We start from the raw sequence: 16,427 nt of genomic DNA, 5'->3' as shown, positions 1-16,427 counted from the left end.
GTGAACTCCTTCACTACCGGGCGACTACCAACAGAATAGGTTGTGTGTCCATGTGGTGGGTTTGACTTCAAATTGACAATTGGGGGTCTTCTGGTCCTCGGAATCAAATTCTATCAGCTTCAGATGCCTCATCTTTCTTTATTCTCCTCCGAGGAGGATGTCATGGGTGTGGCCTTGGAGCTTGGAGCACATGGGGCACATCGAGCTAGTTAAGAGCCCGAGTGCTAAGCTTTCCATATTCCCCATGTTGACCTGGCGATGATCCATCTTCCCCATGGAAAAGAACCTAGGTGCGAGGATCCATAAGTGCCTCAAATGCTCTGTAACCAAGTTCTACATTGATTGTGGGTATGGTGTGGACCCCACTTACCACAAGGAATGTAAAGTTATTTTTGCAGATCAACTTGCAGCTTCGAGCAGTAAATTTTGGTTTTGCAAAATGTCTTTTGGGCAAGCTTGAGCCTATGGTTCTTATTACTGTGTGATGACCATGTTGGGGTAACTTTTGACTCCTTGCCATTTATCATATCATCATCGAACCCTTCATATATAAGAAATAAGTGACTTTTTAGGCATGTTGTACTCAAACTTTTAGACTTGAATACGAATATCATTTTGTTTATGCAGACTGAAGATGCACGCATCATCTTCATAACTGAATTTGTGCATAAGTGTATATGAACAATGTGACCACACCGCGTCATGACATGTCTAGTCTATATAAATTGCAATGCATTTTATCCTCGCTATCTTTTTTTTCTGCGGTCGATGATGCCGAAAGCACTCGTTGTCCTGGTTTGTTTCTGACTTCCAATATATTGGTTGTGTCTGCTCTCCTCAACTGTATTTTGTTTGGATTTGTCTACACTGTTAATTTGGAGCATTGAATGTTATGCCTAAAATTGGTACTCACTAAAGTCTGTTGTATGCATGTGCCTAAATTACGTAACTAATAGGAGTACGTATATATCTTTTGGATTAAGATGGGTCTAAATTCATTCGCCAAAGAAAAGATAGGTCTAAATTAATTAATGATTCAGCAGAAACGTTCCTTAGCCTCGGCGCAGCTATAAATGGCGCTCTCTAAAACTCAAGGAAGACCCCGGTGGAAAACTTTCCTCTTCAGTTTTGTAGCGGCGGCCGTCGGGATGAAGTTACGCGCCGGCACGCCGCCCGTCCTGTACTCGTACGCGTCGATGCAGCAGCGGAGCGGCGGCGGTGTGAGGTGTCGCGAGTGCATTGCCGTGCTGGGCGCCGCCGCCTTGGTGGTGCTCGTCGTCACCCACGCGCTCCTCCCGGGGGCCAGGTTGGGGGACCTGGGCGACGTTGTTAGCCCGGTGCTCCGTCTCCGGAGAGCCAGGCGAGAGGAGGTGCCGTCGTCGGAGAAGACGGTAGGGGAAATCGGCGACGAGGCCGATGGGTTCCTGTGGAGCAACGCCATGCTGCAGTGGCAGCGCACCGGGTACCATTTCCAGCCGGAGAAGAACTACATGAACGGTATGGAATCCATTACTTAAGATTGAGTTTTCAGATTCAAATCCTCCTATATGTTCTTCCCCGGTACCGACGACGATGTTTGGAGGAAGAGACTGACTGGCAATGGCTAGCTGCCTTTTTTGCTGCCTTTTTGTTTGTTTGCTTGCCGGAGAAAGAAACTGACTACCTTTTGCTTACGTGCTCCGGCGACATGCATGCATGTATGTATGCATGCAGATCCAAACGGTGAGTAGGATCATTAACACTTTTAATCCTGACCAGCTGTCGTCTCTCCGCATGTCTATCCATTGACAAGGAAACGTGCTGATTAATTCAAACGCAAACATGCAGCTCCGATGTACTACCGTGGATGGTACCACTTCTTCTACCAGTACAACCCGAAGGGCGTCACGTGGGGCAACATCTCGTGGGGCCACGCCGTGTCGCGGGACATGGTCCACTGGCACCACCTACCCCTTGCTATGGTGCCCGACCGATGGTACGACATCAAAGGCGTTTTGACGGGCTCCGCCACCATACTTCCCGATGGCAAAGTCGTCCTGCTCTACACGGGGAACACCGACACCCTTGCCCAGGTACAGTGCCTTGCCGTACCTGCTGACCCTCATGATCCTCTCCTTCGTACTTGGACCAAGCACCCTGCCAACCCTGTGCTCCTTCCGCCCCCCGGGACCGGCAAAAAGGACTTTCGCGACCCCATGACAGCATGGTTTGATAAGTCCGACAACACGTGGCGCACCATGATCGGGTCCAAGGATGACAACGGTCATGCTGGCGTCGCCCTCATGTACAAGACAAAAGACTTTGTCAAGTTCGAGCTCATCCCACGCCCGGTCCACCGCGTCGAGGGCACCGGCATGTGGGAGTGCGTCGACTTCTACCCTGTGGGCAACCGCAACTCATCACAGGAAGAGTTGTACGTGCTGAAGGCGAGCATGGACGATGAACGACATGACTACTACGCATTGGGAAGGTACGATGCAGTGACCAACACATGGACGCCGCTGGACCCAGAAGCAGATGTGGGAATCGGACTAAGGTACGATTGGGGAAAGTTCTTTGCGTCCACGACATTCTATGATCCGACAAAGCGGCGACGCGTGATGTGGGCGTATGTTGGTGAGACAGACTCCAACCGGACCGACCTCGCCAAAGGATGGGCAAACGTCCAGGTATCTGTATTGTACATCAGTTTGATATGTTTTACCACGTGTTTACCATCTATCATCAGTTCCATTCGTTCGTTATGCATGCTGGATATATATATATATATATATATATATATATATATATATATATATATATATATATATATATATATATATCCAGCATTTATGCGATTGTTAACTTGCATTTATCATCTTGCATTCGTTCATTATGCATGCTTGATACATAAATAGTCCATCCGTTCATTATTACAAAAATGTTTGATTTTTTTTTCTGATTTGGATGTATATAGACACGCTTTAGTATGTATATTCACTCATTTCAGCCTATACGTAGTCCGTATTAAAATATCCCAAACATCTTATAACAGTGAACGGAGAAAGTAAATCTTTGTAGTTCTGACTTCAAAAATATTTTGGGTATGTGTTTTTTTGACTCATTTCACTATTAACTAGGCTCTCTGAGAACGTCGAATCTGGTTCAAAAAGGTTCAAATTAGGCATTTCCATCATCTCTGTGCTATAAGCCAGCTCGTACTTCTTAGCACATAAGAGAACCATTTATTAAGTTGCCCGCTGAATCTATGAGCAGGCAAGAGACAATGTGGCGAATTATTAGTTAGAAGAAAAGGTAGTGGTTCTTAGTATCAAAGTGCCATCATGATCAAGGGACTTGCCTAGCTTGAATCTAACTAATGGTGTATGATGTAGGCGATTCCGAGGACGGTGGCGCTGGACGAGAAGACCCGGACGAACCTCCTCCAATGGCCGGTGGAGGAGATCGAGACCCTCCGCCACAACACCACTGACCTCAGTGGCATCACCATCGGCACTGGCTCCGTCATCCCCTTGCATCTCCGCCAAGCCGCTCAGCTCGACATAGAGGCCTCCTTCCGCCTCAACACATCTGGCATCGCATCCCACAATGAGGCCGACATTGGCTACAACTGCAGCACTAGTGGTGGTGCCTCCAAGCGGGGTGCACTTGGCCCCTTCGGCCTCCTCCTCACCAACGGCCGTAGTGAGCAAACGGCAATGTACTTCTACGTGTCTAGAAGCCTCGACGGGGGACTCCGGACCCACTTCTGCCATGACGAGTCACAGTCATCGCTGGCCAAGAACGTTGTGAAGCGTGTGGTGGGCAGCACCGTTCCGGTGCTCGAGGGCGAGGCTTTATCCGCTAGGATTCTTGTGGATCATTCCATTGTGGAGAGCTTTGTGATGGGTGGGAGGTTGACGGCGACGTCACGGGTTTATCCCACTGAGGCCATCTACGAGGCGGCTGGGGTGTATGTTTTCAACAACGCTACCAGCTCCAGAATGACCGTCGAGAGGCTCGTGGTGCACGAGATGCACTCAACACCGATGCAACGAGATCTTTATGCACGAGATTAATTTCCAACGGGTTTCTCTTTTATAAGTTGGCTGTCTGAATTTTTCAAGTTCTGTCAGATGGATCTAGTCAGTAGTATACTCATGGAACAAAAAATATCACAGACTGTTACTGTCGGCTCGTTTATGCAGCAGATTGTCTAGTGGGTGGACAGGTGGGTGGTCCATTGGGTTGGTATTAGGCTGGACGGTAGAGGAGTCCATTTCCATCGGGTAAGGCCGGAAAGTATACAGAGCAGAAAGGGATCCATTAGCTCATATGTAACTCGATAGCTAGACTCGATACTGTTCTACAAAAACTAGACTCTGACACATTAAAGCCGAAGTGGGGCCCTTCACCTGTATATCAATCCTTTCTCATTTCTTTTCCTAACACTTTCTGAGCGAGAGGTTTACTCATGTGTAACTCTTTTTTTTTTGCGGGTATATTGCTCTGTGATGACCATGCTGAATTCACATTTGCCTTTTTCCTTGATACAATCAACCTACCATATCACCAGTGATATATGGACCCCCTATATCATAAACAAGTCACTTTTTGGACATGGTTTCAATCACAAATTTAAAATTAACATTTCACTAAAAACATATAGTTTTGTTACTTGGATTGAAATTTGAAAATCGTAGACAGATATTTGTACATGTGTTTAAGACGGTGATAAAACCGGCAGTAAAATAATTTCTATCTTACGGTATTAGTTTTTTCAGTAGTTGTGCAACCAGTATCAACCTTATGTTGTGACCTACACACATGGATGCCAGATTTCTTTTTGCGGGGAACAATGTTTTTTATTAACTTATAACAACCTCTTTACAATCATTGGCGAGTTGCTCCGTGATACACGGGTGCGTCAAGCCGCAAAACTGCAGCTTCCACACCCCTCTTAGCATATTGTGCAAAGATCAGGAGCTACGCCATTACAATCCCCCTTCACTAAGCTGAAACTCATATTGTGCGAGCTCATAAGCTACACCGCTGTCAAGTTCGAACACCACACTGATAGCAGAACCTCTCCCCTATAGTTAGAAACAACGCAACCTTCCGTTGCTATCCTCAAGCCATCATCAAAGAGGAGATCCAACGCATGACCTCAGCTGGCGCCACTGTGGGCTGGAATACAGGAACCATGGCCATCCCCTTCGGTATACCGGACCCTTGTCGGATTGAGCACCACCACACTATCTCAAAATGATCTTTTTTATCACAAGGGGTTCCCCCAGACCCATTTTTATTGGGAACGAGGCAAACAAAGCATCCACCACTGTTAACTGCGTTCAGGTCAAGCCAAAGAGTAGCTGAACCAGAATTAAACATTACAGGACCTTACAAAAGGAAACATAATGTCGCCTACGAAACGGACGCTGCCAAAACAAACGACCAAGCACAGCTCGCTGCTATCGAATCAGCGGTGTACCAGTTGGCGTTCGCTCTCAGGTAGGCGCGTCGTTATTCGCCGGTCCCATCGACAGGCAGAATCAGCCCCAAGCGATTCTCAACATCTCACCTCTGCGCCGATCCAGGAGTAGTAAGCACCTCCACATGAACATACATTCAGAACCGTTGTAAAGGATCTTCCATTGACGAAGAAGTGCGCTTACTCTTCCCCGTAAGACTCTGACATCTGTCCAAATGAAGCGCCGAAAACACATTTCATTATGAACACTACACAAGCTCCACAAGGTAGTAATACAAGACATGTTAACAACCGCCAGTTTTTTACTATGAGTCCACATCTCAAATAGATCATGTATAGATCGAGGTGATGTAAAAGTATAAGTTCCAGCCATACACTTCCAAGTCACCCTCGCAAAAATGCAATAAAAAGGCAAGTGGTGAACATTCTCCATTTCACCACAAAATAAGGAGGTTAAGTCCTCAATATGATGTCTCTTACCTAATTTATCTCTAGTCAAAATTTGGTCGAGCAACATGCAATTCAAACATCATAATTGGGAGGAATAGGTATCTTCCAAAAAGGGGAAGAAAGCCAACTTAGTAATATACTTCAAGATCACATCGTCATATTGTTATAAGTATAATCACGCAAATATTTACATAACTCACTTACTTAGACCATGAGAATACCAATGTACCTTCATGTCGGACGGTGTACTTTGGGGTTCGTGCAACGTTACCCGTAATAGGGTGATTATAATGACAACTTTGGGGTGTATCGGAAAAGTATGTCGAGGGACTTGATAGCTAAAGATTGACATTTGATCCTCCGACGATGGAGAGATATTCTCCGTGCCCTCTCTGTATTATGGTATCTGTCGGGCGGAGTAACCCCCAGTTTGCCAAACCCACGAATCAACAAAACAACCAACGAAGAATCAGTCAGAAGATCGGCTGCCCAGAGGCCTGCCATGGCCGGCTATAGGCACGGCCATGGCTCGACACTCCCTGCAGCCCTGGCTAGTTGCCACTTTGTGGCTCTCATGGTCGGCTGCTAGGGGCAGCCATGGCCGGCTGCCATGTGAAGGAAATATGCCCTAGAGGCAATAATAAAATTGTTGTTTATATTTCCTTATATCATGATAAATGTCTATTATTCATGCTAGAATTGTATTAACCGGAAACTTAGTACATGTGTGAATACATAGACAAACAGAGTGTCACTAGTATGCCTCTACTTGACTAGCTCATTGACTCAATGATGGTTATGTTTCCTGACCATAGACAAGAGTTGTCACTTGATTAACGGGATCACATCATTAGAGAATGATGTGATTGACTTGACCCATCCGTTATCTTAGCACGATGATCGTCTAGTTTGTTGCTATTGCTTTCTCCATAACTTATACATGTTCCTATGACTATGAGATCATGCAACTCCCAAATACCGGAGGAACACTTAGTGTGCTATCAAACATCACAACGTAACTGGGTGACTATAAAATTGCTCTATAGGTGTCTCCGATGGTGTTTGTTGAGTTGGCATAGATCGAGATTAGCATTTGTCACTCCGAGTATCGGAGAGGTATCTCTGGGCCCTCTCGGTAATGCACATCACTATAAGCCTTGCAAGTAATGTAACTAATGAGTTAGTTGCAGGATGGTGCATTACGGAACGAGTAAAGAGACTTGCTGGTAACGAGATTGAACTAGGTATTGAGATACCGACGATCGAATCTCGGGCAAGTAACATACCGATGACAAACGGAACTACGTATGTTGTTGTGCGGTTTGACCGATAAAGATCTGCATAGAATATGTAGGAACCAATATGAGAATCCAGGTTCCGCTATTGGTTATTGACCGTAGATGAGTCTCGGTCATGTCTACATAGTTCTCGAACCTGTAGGGTCCGCACGCTTAACGTTTGGTGACGATCGGTATTATGATTTTATGTGTTTTGATGTACCGAAGGTAGTTTGGAGTCCCGGATTTGATCACGGACATGACGAGGAGTCTTGAAATGGTCGAGACATAAAGATTGATATATTGGAAGCCTATGATTGGACATCGGAATGATTCCAGATGAGTTTGGGCATTTTCCGAAATACCGGGAGGTTACCGGAAGCCCCCAGGGAGTATATGGGCCTTACTCAGCCTTAGTGGAATAGAGGAGAGGAAGGGAAAAGGTGGGAGGCTCGCCCCCCTAACCCAATCCAAATTGGGTGGGGGCTACCACCCCCCTTTCCTTCCTTCTCTCCTCCCCTTCCTTCTCCCGTACTCCTACTACTTGGAAGGGGGAATCCTACTCCCGGTGGGAGTAAGACTCACATAGGGCGCGCCATAGAGGGCCGGCCCTCCCCCTCCTCCACTCCTTTATATACGGGGGAGGGGGCACCCCATAGACACACAAGTTGATCATTGTCTTAACCGTGTGCAGTGCCCCCCTCCACCATAATCCACCTCGGTCATATCGTAGCAATGCTTAGGAGAAGCCCTGTTCCGGTAGCTTCTTCATCACCGTCATCACGCCTCGTGCTGACGTAACTCTCCCTCGACACTTGATACGTCTCCAACGTATCTATAATTTTTGATTGCTCCATGCTATACTATCTACTGTTTTGGGCAATATTGGGCGTTATTTTCTACTTTTATATTATTTTTGGGACTAACCTATTAACCGGAGGCCCAGCCCAGATTTGCTGTTTTATGCCTATTTCAGTGTTTTGAAGAAAAGGAATATCAGACGGAGTGGAAACGGAACGAAATCAACTAGAGAAGTTATTTCTGGAATGAAAGCCACCCGATGGACTTGGACCCCACGTCAAGGAAGGAAGGTGGAGCTCACGAGGGTAGGGGCGCGCCCCCTGCCTCGTGGGGCCCTCGTGGCTCCCCTGACGTGCTTCTTCTGCCTATATAACTCCATATACCCTAAAACTTCCAGAACGCACAATAGATCGGGAGTTCCGCCGCCAGAAGCCTTCGTAGCCACCGAAAACCAATCTAGACCCGTTCTGGCACCCTGCCGGAGGGGGCAATCCTTCTCCGGTGGCCATCTTCATCATCCCGGTGCTCTCCATGACGAGGAGGGAGTAGTTCTCCCTCGAGGCTGAGGGTATGTACCAGTAGCTATGTGTTTGATCTCTCTCTCTCTATCTCTCGTGTTCTTGATTTGGCACGATCTTGATGTATCGCGAGCTTTGCTATTATAGTTGGATCTTATGTTTCTCCTCCCCCTCTTCTCTCTTGTAATGAATTGAGTTTCCCCTTTGGAGTTATCTTATCGGATTGAGTCTTTAAAGACTTGAGAACACTTGATGTATGTCTTGCCGTGGATATCTGTGGTGACAATGGGATACCACGTGCCACTTGATGTATGTCTTGGTGATAAACTTGCACATTGGGAACCTATGCATAGGGGTTGGCACACGTCTTCGTCGTGATTCTCCGGTAGAACTTCGGGGCACTCTTTGAGGTCCTATGTGTTGGTTGAATAGATGAATTGAGATTGTGTGATGCATATCGTATAATCATACCCACGGATACTTGAGGTGACATTGGAGTATCTAGGTGACATTAGGGTTTTGGTCGATTTGTGTCTTAAGGTGTTATTCTAGTACGAACTCTAGGGCTGTTTGTGACACTTATAGGAATAGCCCAACGGATTGATTGGAAAGAATAACTTTGAGGTGGTTTCGTACCCTACCATAATCTCTTCGTTCGTTCTCTGCTATTAGTGACTTTGGAGTGACTCTTTGTTGCATGTTGAGGGATAGTTATGTGATCCAATTATGTTAGTATTGTTGAGGGAACTTACACTAGCGAAAGTATGAACCCTAGGCCTTGTTTCAACGCATTGCAATACCATTTACGCTCACTTTTATCACTTGCTACCTTGCTGTTTTTATTATTTCAGATTACAAAAACTATTATCTACTATCCATATACCACTTGTATCACCATCTCTTCGCCGAACTAGTGCACCTATACAATTTACCATTGTATTGGGTGTGTTGGGGACACAAGAGACTCTTTGTTATTTGGTTGCAGGGTTGCTTGAGAGAGACCATCTTCATCCTACGCCTCCTACGGATTGATAAACCTTAGGTCATCCACTTGTGGGAAATTTGCTACTGTCCTACAAACCTCTGCACTTGGAGGCCCAACAACGTCTACAAGAAGATGGTTGTGTAGTAGACATCAACACTCAGCTGGATCTAGAGTTCGTGGGACGTCACCGAGCTGAACGTGTGCAGATCGCGGAGGTGCCGTACCTTCGGTGCTAGGATCGGTCGGATCGTGAAGACGTTCGACTACATCAACCGCGTTGTCATAACTCTCCCGCTTACGGTTTACGAGGGTACGTAGACAACACTTCCCCTCTCGTTGCTACGCATCACCTAGATAGATCTTGCGTGTGCGTAGAAAAATTCTGAAATTACTGCGTTCCCCAACAGTGGCATCTGAGCCAGGTCTATGCATAGATGTTATATGCACGAGTAGAACACAAAGGAGTTGTGGGCGTGGATATATACATATTGCTTGCCGTCACTAGTTGATTCTTGATTCAGCGGTATTGTTGGATTAAGCGGCTCAGACCAACATTACGCGTACGCTTACGCGAGACTGGTTCTACCAACATGCTTCGCACATAGGTGGCTAGTGGTGTCAGTTTCTCCAACTTTAGTTGAATCGAATTCAATGAACAGGTTTCTTTCTGAAGATCAAAAAGTAATCACTATACCGCGTTGTGGTTTTTGATGTGTAGGTAAGAACGGTTCTTGCTCAGCCCGTAGCAGCCACGTAAAACTTGCAACAACAAAGTAGATGACGTCTAACTTGTTTTTGCAGGGCATGTTGTAATGTGATATGGTCAAGACATAATGCTAAATTTTATTGTATGAGATGATCATGTTTTGTAACAAAGTTATTGGCAACTGGCAGGAGCCATATGGTTGTCGCTTTATTGTATGAAATGCAATCGCCATGTAATTGCTTTAATTTATCACTAAGCGGTAGCGATAGTCGTAGAAGCAATAGTTGACGAGACGACAATGATGCTTCGACGGAGATCAAGGTGTCAAGCCGGTGACGATGGTGATCATGACGGTGCTTTGAAGATGGATATCAAAGGCACAAGATGATGATGGCTATATCATATCACTTATATTGATTGCATGTGATGTTTATCCTTTATGCATCTTATTTTGCTTAGTTCGGCGGTAGCATTATAAGATGACCTCTCACTAAATTTCAAGGTACAAGTGTTCTCCCTGAGTATGCGTCGTTGCAACAGTTCGTCGTGCGGAGACACCACGTGATGATCGGGTGTGATAAGCTCTACGTTCACATACAACGGGTGCAAGCCAGTTTTGCACACGCAGAATACTCGGGTTAAACTTGACGAGCCCTAGCATATGCATATATGGCCTCGGGACACTGAGACCAAAAGGTCGAGCATGAATCATATAGTAGATATGATCAACATAGTGATGTTCACCATTGAAAACTACTCCATCTCACGTGATGATCGGACATGGTTTAGTTGATATGGATCACGTGATCACTTAGATGATTAGAGAGATGTCTATCTAAGTGGGAGTTCTTAAGTAACTTGATTAATTGAACTTTAATTTATCATGAACTTAGTACCTGATAGTATTTTGCATATCTATGTTCTTGTAGATAGATGGCCCGTGCTGTTGTTCCGTTGAATTTTAATGTGTCCCTAAAGAAAACTAATTTGAAAGATGATGGTAGCAACTACACGGAATGGGTCCATAACTTGAGGATTATCCTTATTGCTGCACAGAAGAATTACGTCCTGAAAGCACCGCTAGGTGACAAACCCGCTGCAGGAGCAACACCAGATGTTGTGAACACCTGGCAGAGCAAAGCTGATGACTACTCGATAGTTCAGTGTGCCATGCTTTACGGCTTAGAACCGGGACTTCAACGACGTTTTACACGTCATGGAGCATATGAGATGTTCCATGAGTTGAAGTTAATATTTCAGGCAAATGCCCGGATTGAGAGATATGAAGTCTCCAATAAGTTCTACAGCTGCAAAATGGAGGAGAATAGTTCTGTTAGTGAACATATACTCAAAATGTCTGGGTACCACAACCACTTGACTCGGCTGGGAGTTAATCTTCCTGATGATAGTGTCATTGACAGAGTTCTTCAATCACTGCCACCAAGCTACAAGAGATTCGTGATGAACTATAATATGCAAGGGATGGATAAGACAATTCCCGAGCTCTTCGCAATGCTAAAGGCTGCGGAGGTAGAAATCAAGAAAGAGCATCAAGTGTTGATGGTCAACAAGACCACTAGTTTCAAGAAAAAGGGTAAAGTGAAGAAGGAAACTTCAAGAAGAAGAACAAGCCAGTTGCTGCTCAATTGAAGAAACCCAAGTCTGGACCTAAGCCGGAAATGAGTGCTTCTACTGCAAAGGGACTGGTCACTTGAAGTGGAACTGCCCCAAGTATTTGGCGGAGAAGAAGGATGGCAAAGTGAAAGGTATATTTGATATACATGTTATTGATGTGTACCTTACTAATGCTTGCAGTAGCGCCTGAGTATTTGATACTGGTTCTGTTGCTAATATTTGCAACTCGAAACAGGGGCTACGGATTAAGCGAAGATTGGCTAAGGACGAGGTGACGATGCGCGCGGGAAATGGTTCCAAAGTCGATGTGATCGTCGTTGGCACGCTACCTCTACATCTACCTTCGGGGTTAGTTTTAGACCTAAATAATTGTTATTTGGTGCCAGTGTTGAGCATGAACATTATATCTGGATCTTGTTTGATGCGAGACGGTTATTCATTTAAATCAGAGAATAATGGTTGTTCTATTTATATGAGTAATATCTTTTATGGTCATGCACCCTTGATGAGTGATCTATTTTTACTAAATCTTGATAGTAGTGATACACATGTTCATATTATTGAAGCCAAAAGATGCAAAGTTGATAATGATAGTGCAACTTATTTGTGGCACTGCCGCTTGGGTCATATTGGTGTAAAGCGCATGAAGAAACTCCATTCTGATGGACTTCTGGAATCACTTGATTATGAATCACTTGGTACTTGTGAACCATGCCTCATGGGCAAGATGACTAAAACCCCGTTCTCCGGAACAATGGAGCGAGCAACAGAGTTATTGGAAATCATACATACTGATGTATGTGGTCCAATGAACATTGAGGCTCGCGGCGGATATCGTTATTTTCTTACCTTCACAGATGATTTGAGCAGATATGGGTACATCTACTTAATGAAACATAAGTCTGAAACATTTGAAAAGGTCAAAGAATTTCAGAGTGAAGTGGAAAATCATCGTAACAAGAAAATCAAGTTTCTACGATCTGATCGTCGAGGTGAATATTTGAGTTATAAGTGACTTCATTTGAAACAATGTGGAATAGTTTCGCAACTCACGCCACATGGAACACCACAACATAATGATGTGTCCGAATGTCATAACCGAACTTTATTAGATATGGTACGATCTATGATGTCTCTCACTGATTTACCGCTATCGTTTTGGGGTTATGCTTTAGAGATGACCACATTCACGTTAAATAGGGCACCATCAAAATCCGTTGAGACGACACCTTATGAACTGTGATTTGTCAAGAAACCCATGTTGTTGTTTCTTAAAGTTTGGGGTTGCGATGCTTATGTGAAAAAGCTTCAACCTGATAAGCTCGAACCCAAATCGGAGAAATGTGTCTTCATATGATACCCAAAGGAAACTGTTGGGTACACCTTCTATCACAGATCCGAAGGCAAGATAGTCATTGCTAAGAATGGATCCTTTCTAGAGAAGAAGTTTCTCTCGAAAGAAGTGAGTGGGAGGAATGTAGAACTTGATGAGGTAATTGTACCATCTCCTGAATTGGAAAGTAGTTCATCACAGAAATCAATTCTAGTGATTCCTACGCCAATTAGTGAGGAAGCTAATGATGATGATCATGAAACTTTAGATCAAGTTACTACCAAACCTCGTAGGTCAACCAGAGTATGCTCCATACCAGAGTGGTACGGTAATCCTTTCTAGAAGTCATGTTACTAGACCATGATGAACCTACGAACTATGAGGAAGCGATGATGAGCCCAGATTCCGCGAAATGGCTTAAGGCCATGAAATCTGAGATGGGATCCATGTATGAGAACAAAGTATGGACTTTGATTGACTTGCCCGATGATTGGTGAGCCATTAAGAATAAATGGATCTTCAAGAGGAAGACGGACGCTGATATTAGTGTTACTATCTACAAAGCTCGAATTGTCGCAAAAAGGTTTTCAAGAAGTTCAAGGAGTTGACTACGATGAGACCTTCTCACCCGTAGTGATGCTTAAATTCGTCCGAATCATGTTAGCAATTGCTGCATTTTATGATTATGAAATTTGGCAAATGTATGTCAAAACTGCATTCCTTAATGGATATCTTAAAGTATATGATGCAACCAGAAGGTTTTGTCGATCCAAAAAGGTGCTAACAAAGTGTGCAACGATCCATTTATGGACTGGTGCAAGCCTCTCAGAGTTGGAATATACGCTTTGACAGTGTGATCAAAGCATATGGTTTTATACAGACTTTTGGAGAAGCCTATATTTACAAGAAAGTGAGTGGCAGCTCTGTAAGAATTCTGAGATTATATGTAGATGACATATTTCTGATCGGAAATGATATTGAATTTCTGAATAGCATAAAAGGATACTTGAATAAGAATTTTTCAATGCAGGACCTCGGTGAAGCTGCTTATATATTGGGCATCAAGATCTATAGAGATAGATCAAGATGCTTACTTGGACTTTCACAAAGCACATACCTTGATAAAGTTTTGAAGAAGTTCAAAATGGATCAAGCAAAGAAAGGATTCTTGCATGTGTTACAAGGTGTGAAGTTGAGTCAGACTCAATGCCCGACCACTGCAGAAGATAGAGAGAAAATGAAAGTCATTCCCTATGCTTCATCCATAGGATCTATCATGTATGCAATGCTGTGTACCAAACCTGATGTGTGCCTTGCTATCAGTTTAGCGGGGAGGTACCAAAGTAATCCAAGAGTGGATGACCGGACAGCGGTCAAGAACATCCTGAAATACCTGAAAAGGACTAATGATATGTTTCTCGTTTATGGAGGTGACAAAGAGCTCGTCGTAAACGGTTACGTCGATGCAAGCTTTGACGCTGATCCGGATGACTCTAAGTCACAAACTGGATACATATTTTTATTAAATGGTGGAGCTGTCAGTTGGTGCAGTTCCAAGCAGAGCGTCGTGGCGGGATCTACGTGTGAAGTGGAGTACATAGCTACTTCAGAAGTAGCAAATGAAGGAGTCTGGATGAAGAAGTTCAGATCCGATCTAGGTGTCATACCTAGTGCATCGGGTCCAATGAAAATCTTTTGTGACAATACTGGTGAAATTGCCTTGGCAAAGGAATCCAGATTTCACAAGAGAACCAAGCACATCAAGAGGCGCTTCAGTTCCATCCGCGATCAAGTCAAGGAGGGAGACATAGAGATTTGCAAGATACATATGGATCTGAATGTTGCAGACCCGTTAACTAAGCCTCTCTCACGAGCAAAACATGATCAGTACCAACACTCCATGGGTGTTAGAATCATTACAATGTAATCTATATTATTGACTCTAGTGCAAGTGGGAGACTGAAGGAAATATGCCCTAGAGGCAATAATAAATTTGTTATTTATATTTCCTTATATCATGATAAATGTTTTTTATTCATGCTAGAATTGTATTAACCGGAAACTTAGTACATGTGTGAATACATAGACAAACAAAGTGTCACTAGTATGCCTCTACTTGACTAGCTCGTTAAATCAATGATGGTTATGTTTCCGGACCATAGACAAGAGTTGTCACTTGATTTACGTGATCACATCATTAGAGAATGATGTGATTGACTTGACCCATCCTTTAGCTTAGCATGATGATCGCTTAGTTTGTTGCTATTGCTTTCTCCATAACTTATACATGTTCCTATGACTATGAGATCATGCAACTCCCAATACCAGAGGAACACTTAGTGTGCTATCAAATGTCACAACGTAACTGGGTGACTATAAAGATGCTCTAAAGGTGTCTCCGATGGTGTTTGTTGAGTTGGCATAGATCGAGATTAGCATTTGTCACTCCGAGTATCAGAGAGTTATCTCTTAGCCCTCTCGGTAATGCACATCACTATAAGCCTTGCAAGCAATGTAACTAATGAGTTAGTTGCGGGATGGTGCATTACGGAGCGAGTAAAGAGACTTTTCGGTAACGAGATTGAACTAGGTATTGAGATACCGACGATCGAATCTCGGGCAAGTAACGTACCGATGACAAAGGGAACAACGTATGTTGCTGTGCGGTTTGACCGATAAAGATCTTCGTAGAATATGTAGGAACCAATATGAGCATCCAGGTTCCGCTATTGGTTATTGACCGGAGATGAGTCTCGGTCATGTCTACATAGTTCTCGAACCCGTAGGGTCTGCACGCTTAACGTTCGGTGACGATCGATATTATGAGTTTATGTGTTTTGATGTACCGAAGGTAGTTCGGAGTCCTGGATTTGATCACGGACATGACAAGGAGCCTCGAAATGGTCGAGACATAAAGATTGATATATTGCAAGCCTATGTTTGGACATCGGAATGATTCCGGATGAGTTCGGGCATTTTCCAGAGTACCGGAAGGTTATCGGAACCCCTCGGGGAGTATATGGGCCTTATTGGGCCTTAGTGGAATAGAGGAGAGGAAGGGAAAAGGTGGGAGGCGCGCCCCCCTAGCCCAATCCGAATTGGGTGGGGCCGGCCCCCCGTTCCTTCCTTCTCTCCTCCCCTTCCTTCTCTCCTACTCCTACTACTTGGAAGGGGGGATCCTACTCCCGGTGGGAGTAGGACTCCTCTAGGGGGCGCCATAGAGGGCCGCCCCCCTCCACTCCTTTATATATG

At 44.5% G+C, this 16,427-nt stretch overlaps 1 protein-coding gene across 1 annotated transcript; it reads left to right on the top strand.

Moving 5' to 3' along the window:
- The first annotated feature begins 1,196 nt into the window (after positions 1-1,196).
- LOC119334662 (sucrose:sucrose 1-fructosyltransferase-like) lies at positions 1,197-4,207 on the top strand. The gene is made up of 4 exons (XM_037607206.1): positions 1,197-1,497; positions 1,714-1,722; positions 1,828-2,669; positions 3,375-4,207. Exons 1-4 carry the CDS (start codon positions 1,197-1,199, stop codon positions 4,056-4,058), a joined length of 1,836 nt encoding a protein of 611 aa, XP_037463103.1. The 3' UTR covers positions 4,059-4,207.
- The last annotated feature ends 12,220 nt before the right edge of the window (positions 4,208-16,427 follow it).

The sequence above is a fragment of the Triticum dicoccoides genome, chromosome 7A (assembly GCF_002162155.2).
Source record: "Triticum dicoccoides isolate Atlit2015 ecotype Zavitan chromosome 7A, WEW_v2.0, whole genome shotgun sequence".
NCBI lineage: Eukaryota > Viridiplantae > Streptophyta > Magnoliopsida > Poales > Poaceae > Triticum > Triticum dicoccoides.
This window is presented reverse-complemented; position numbering and strand designations above follow the sequence as displayed.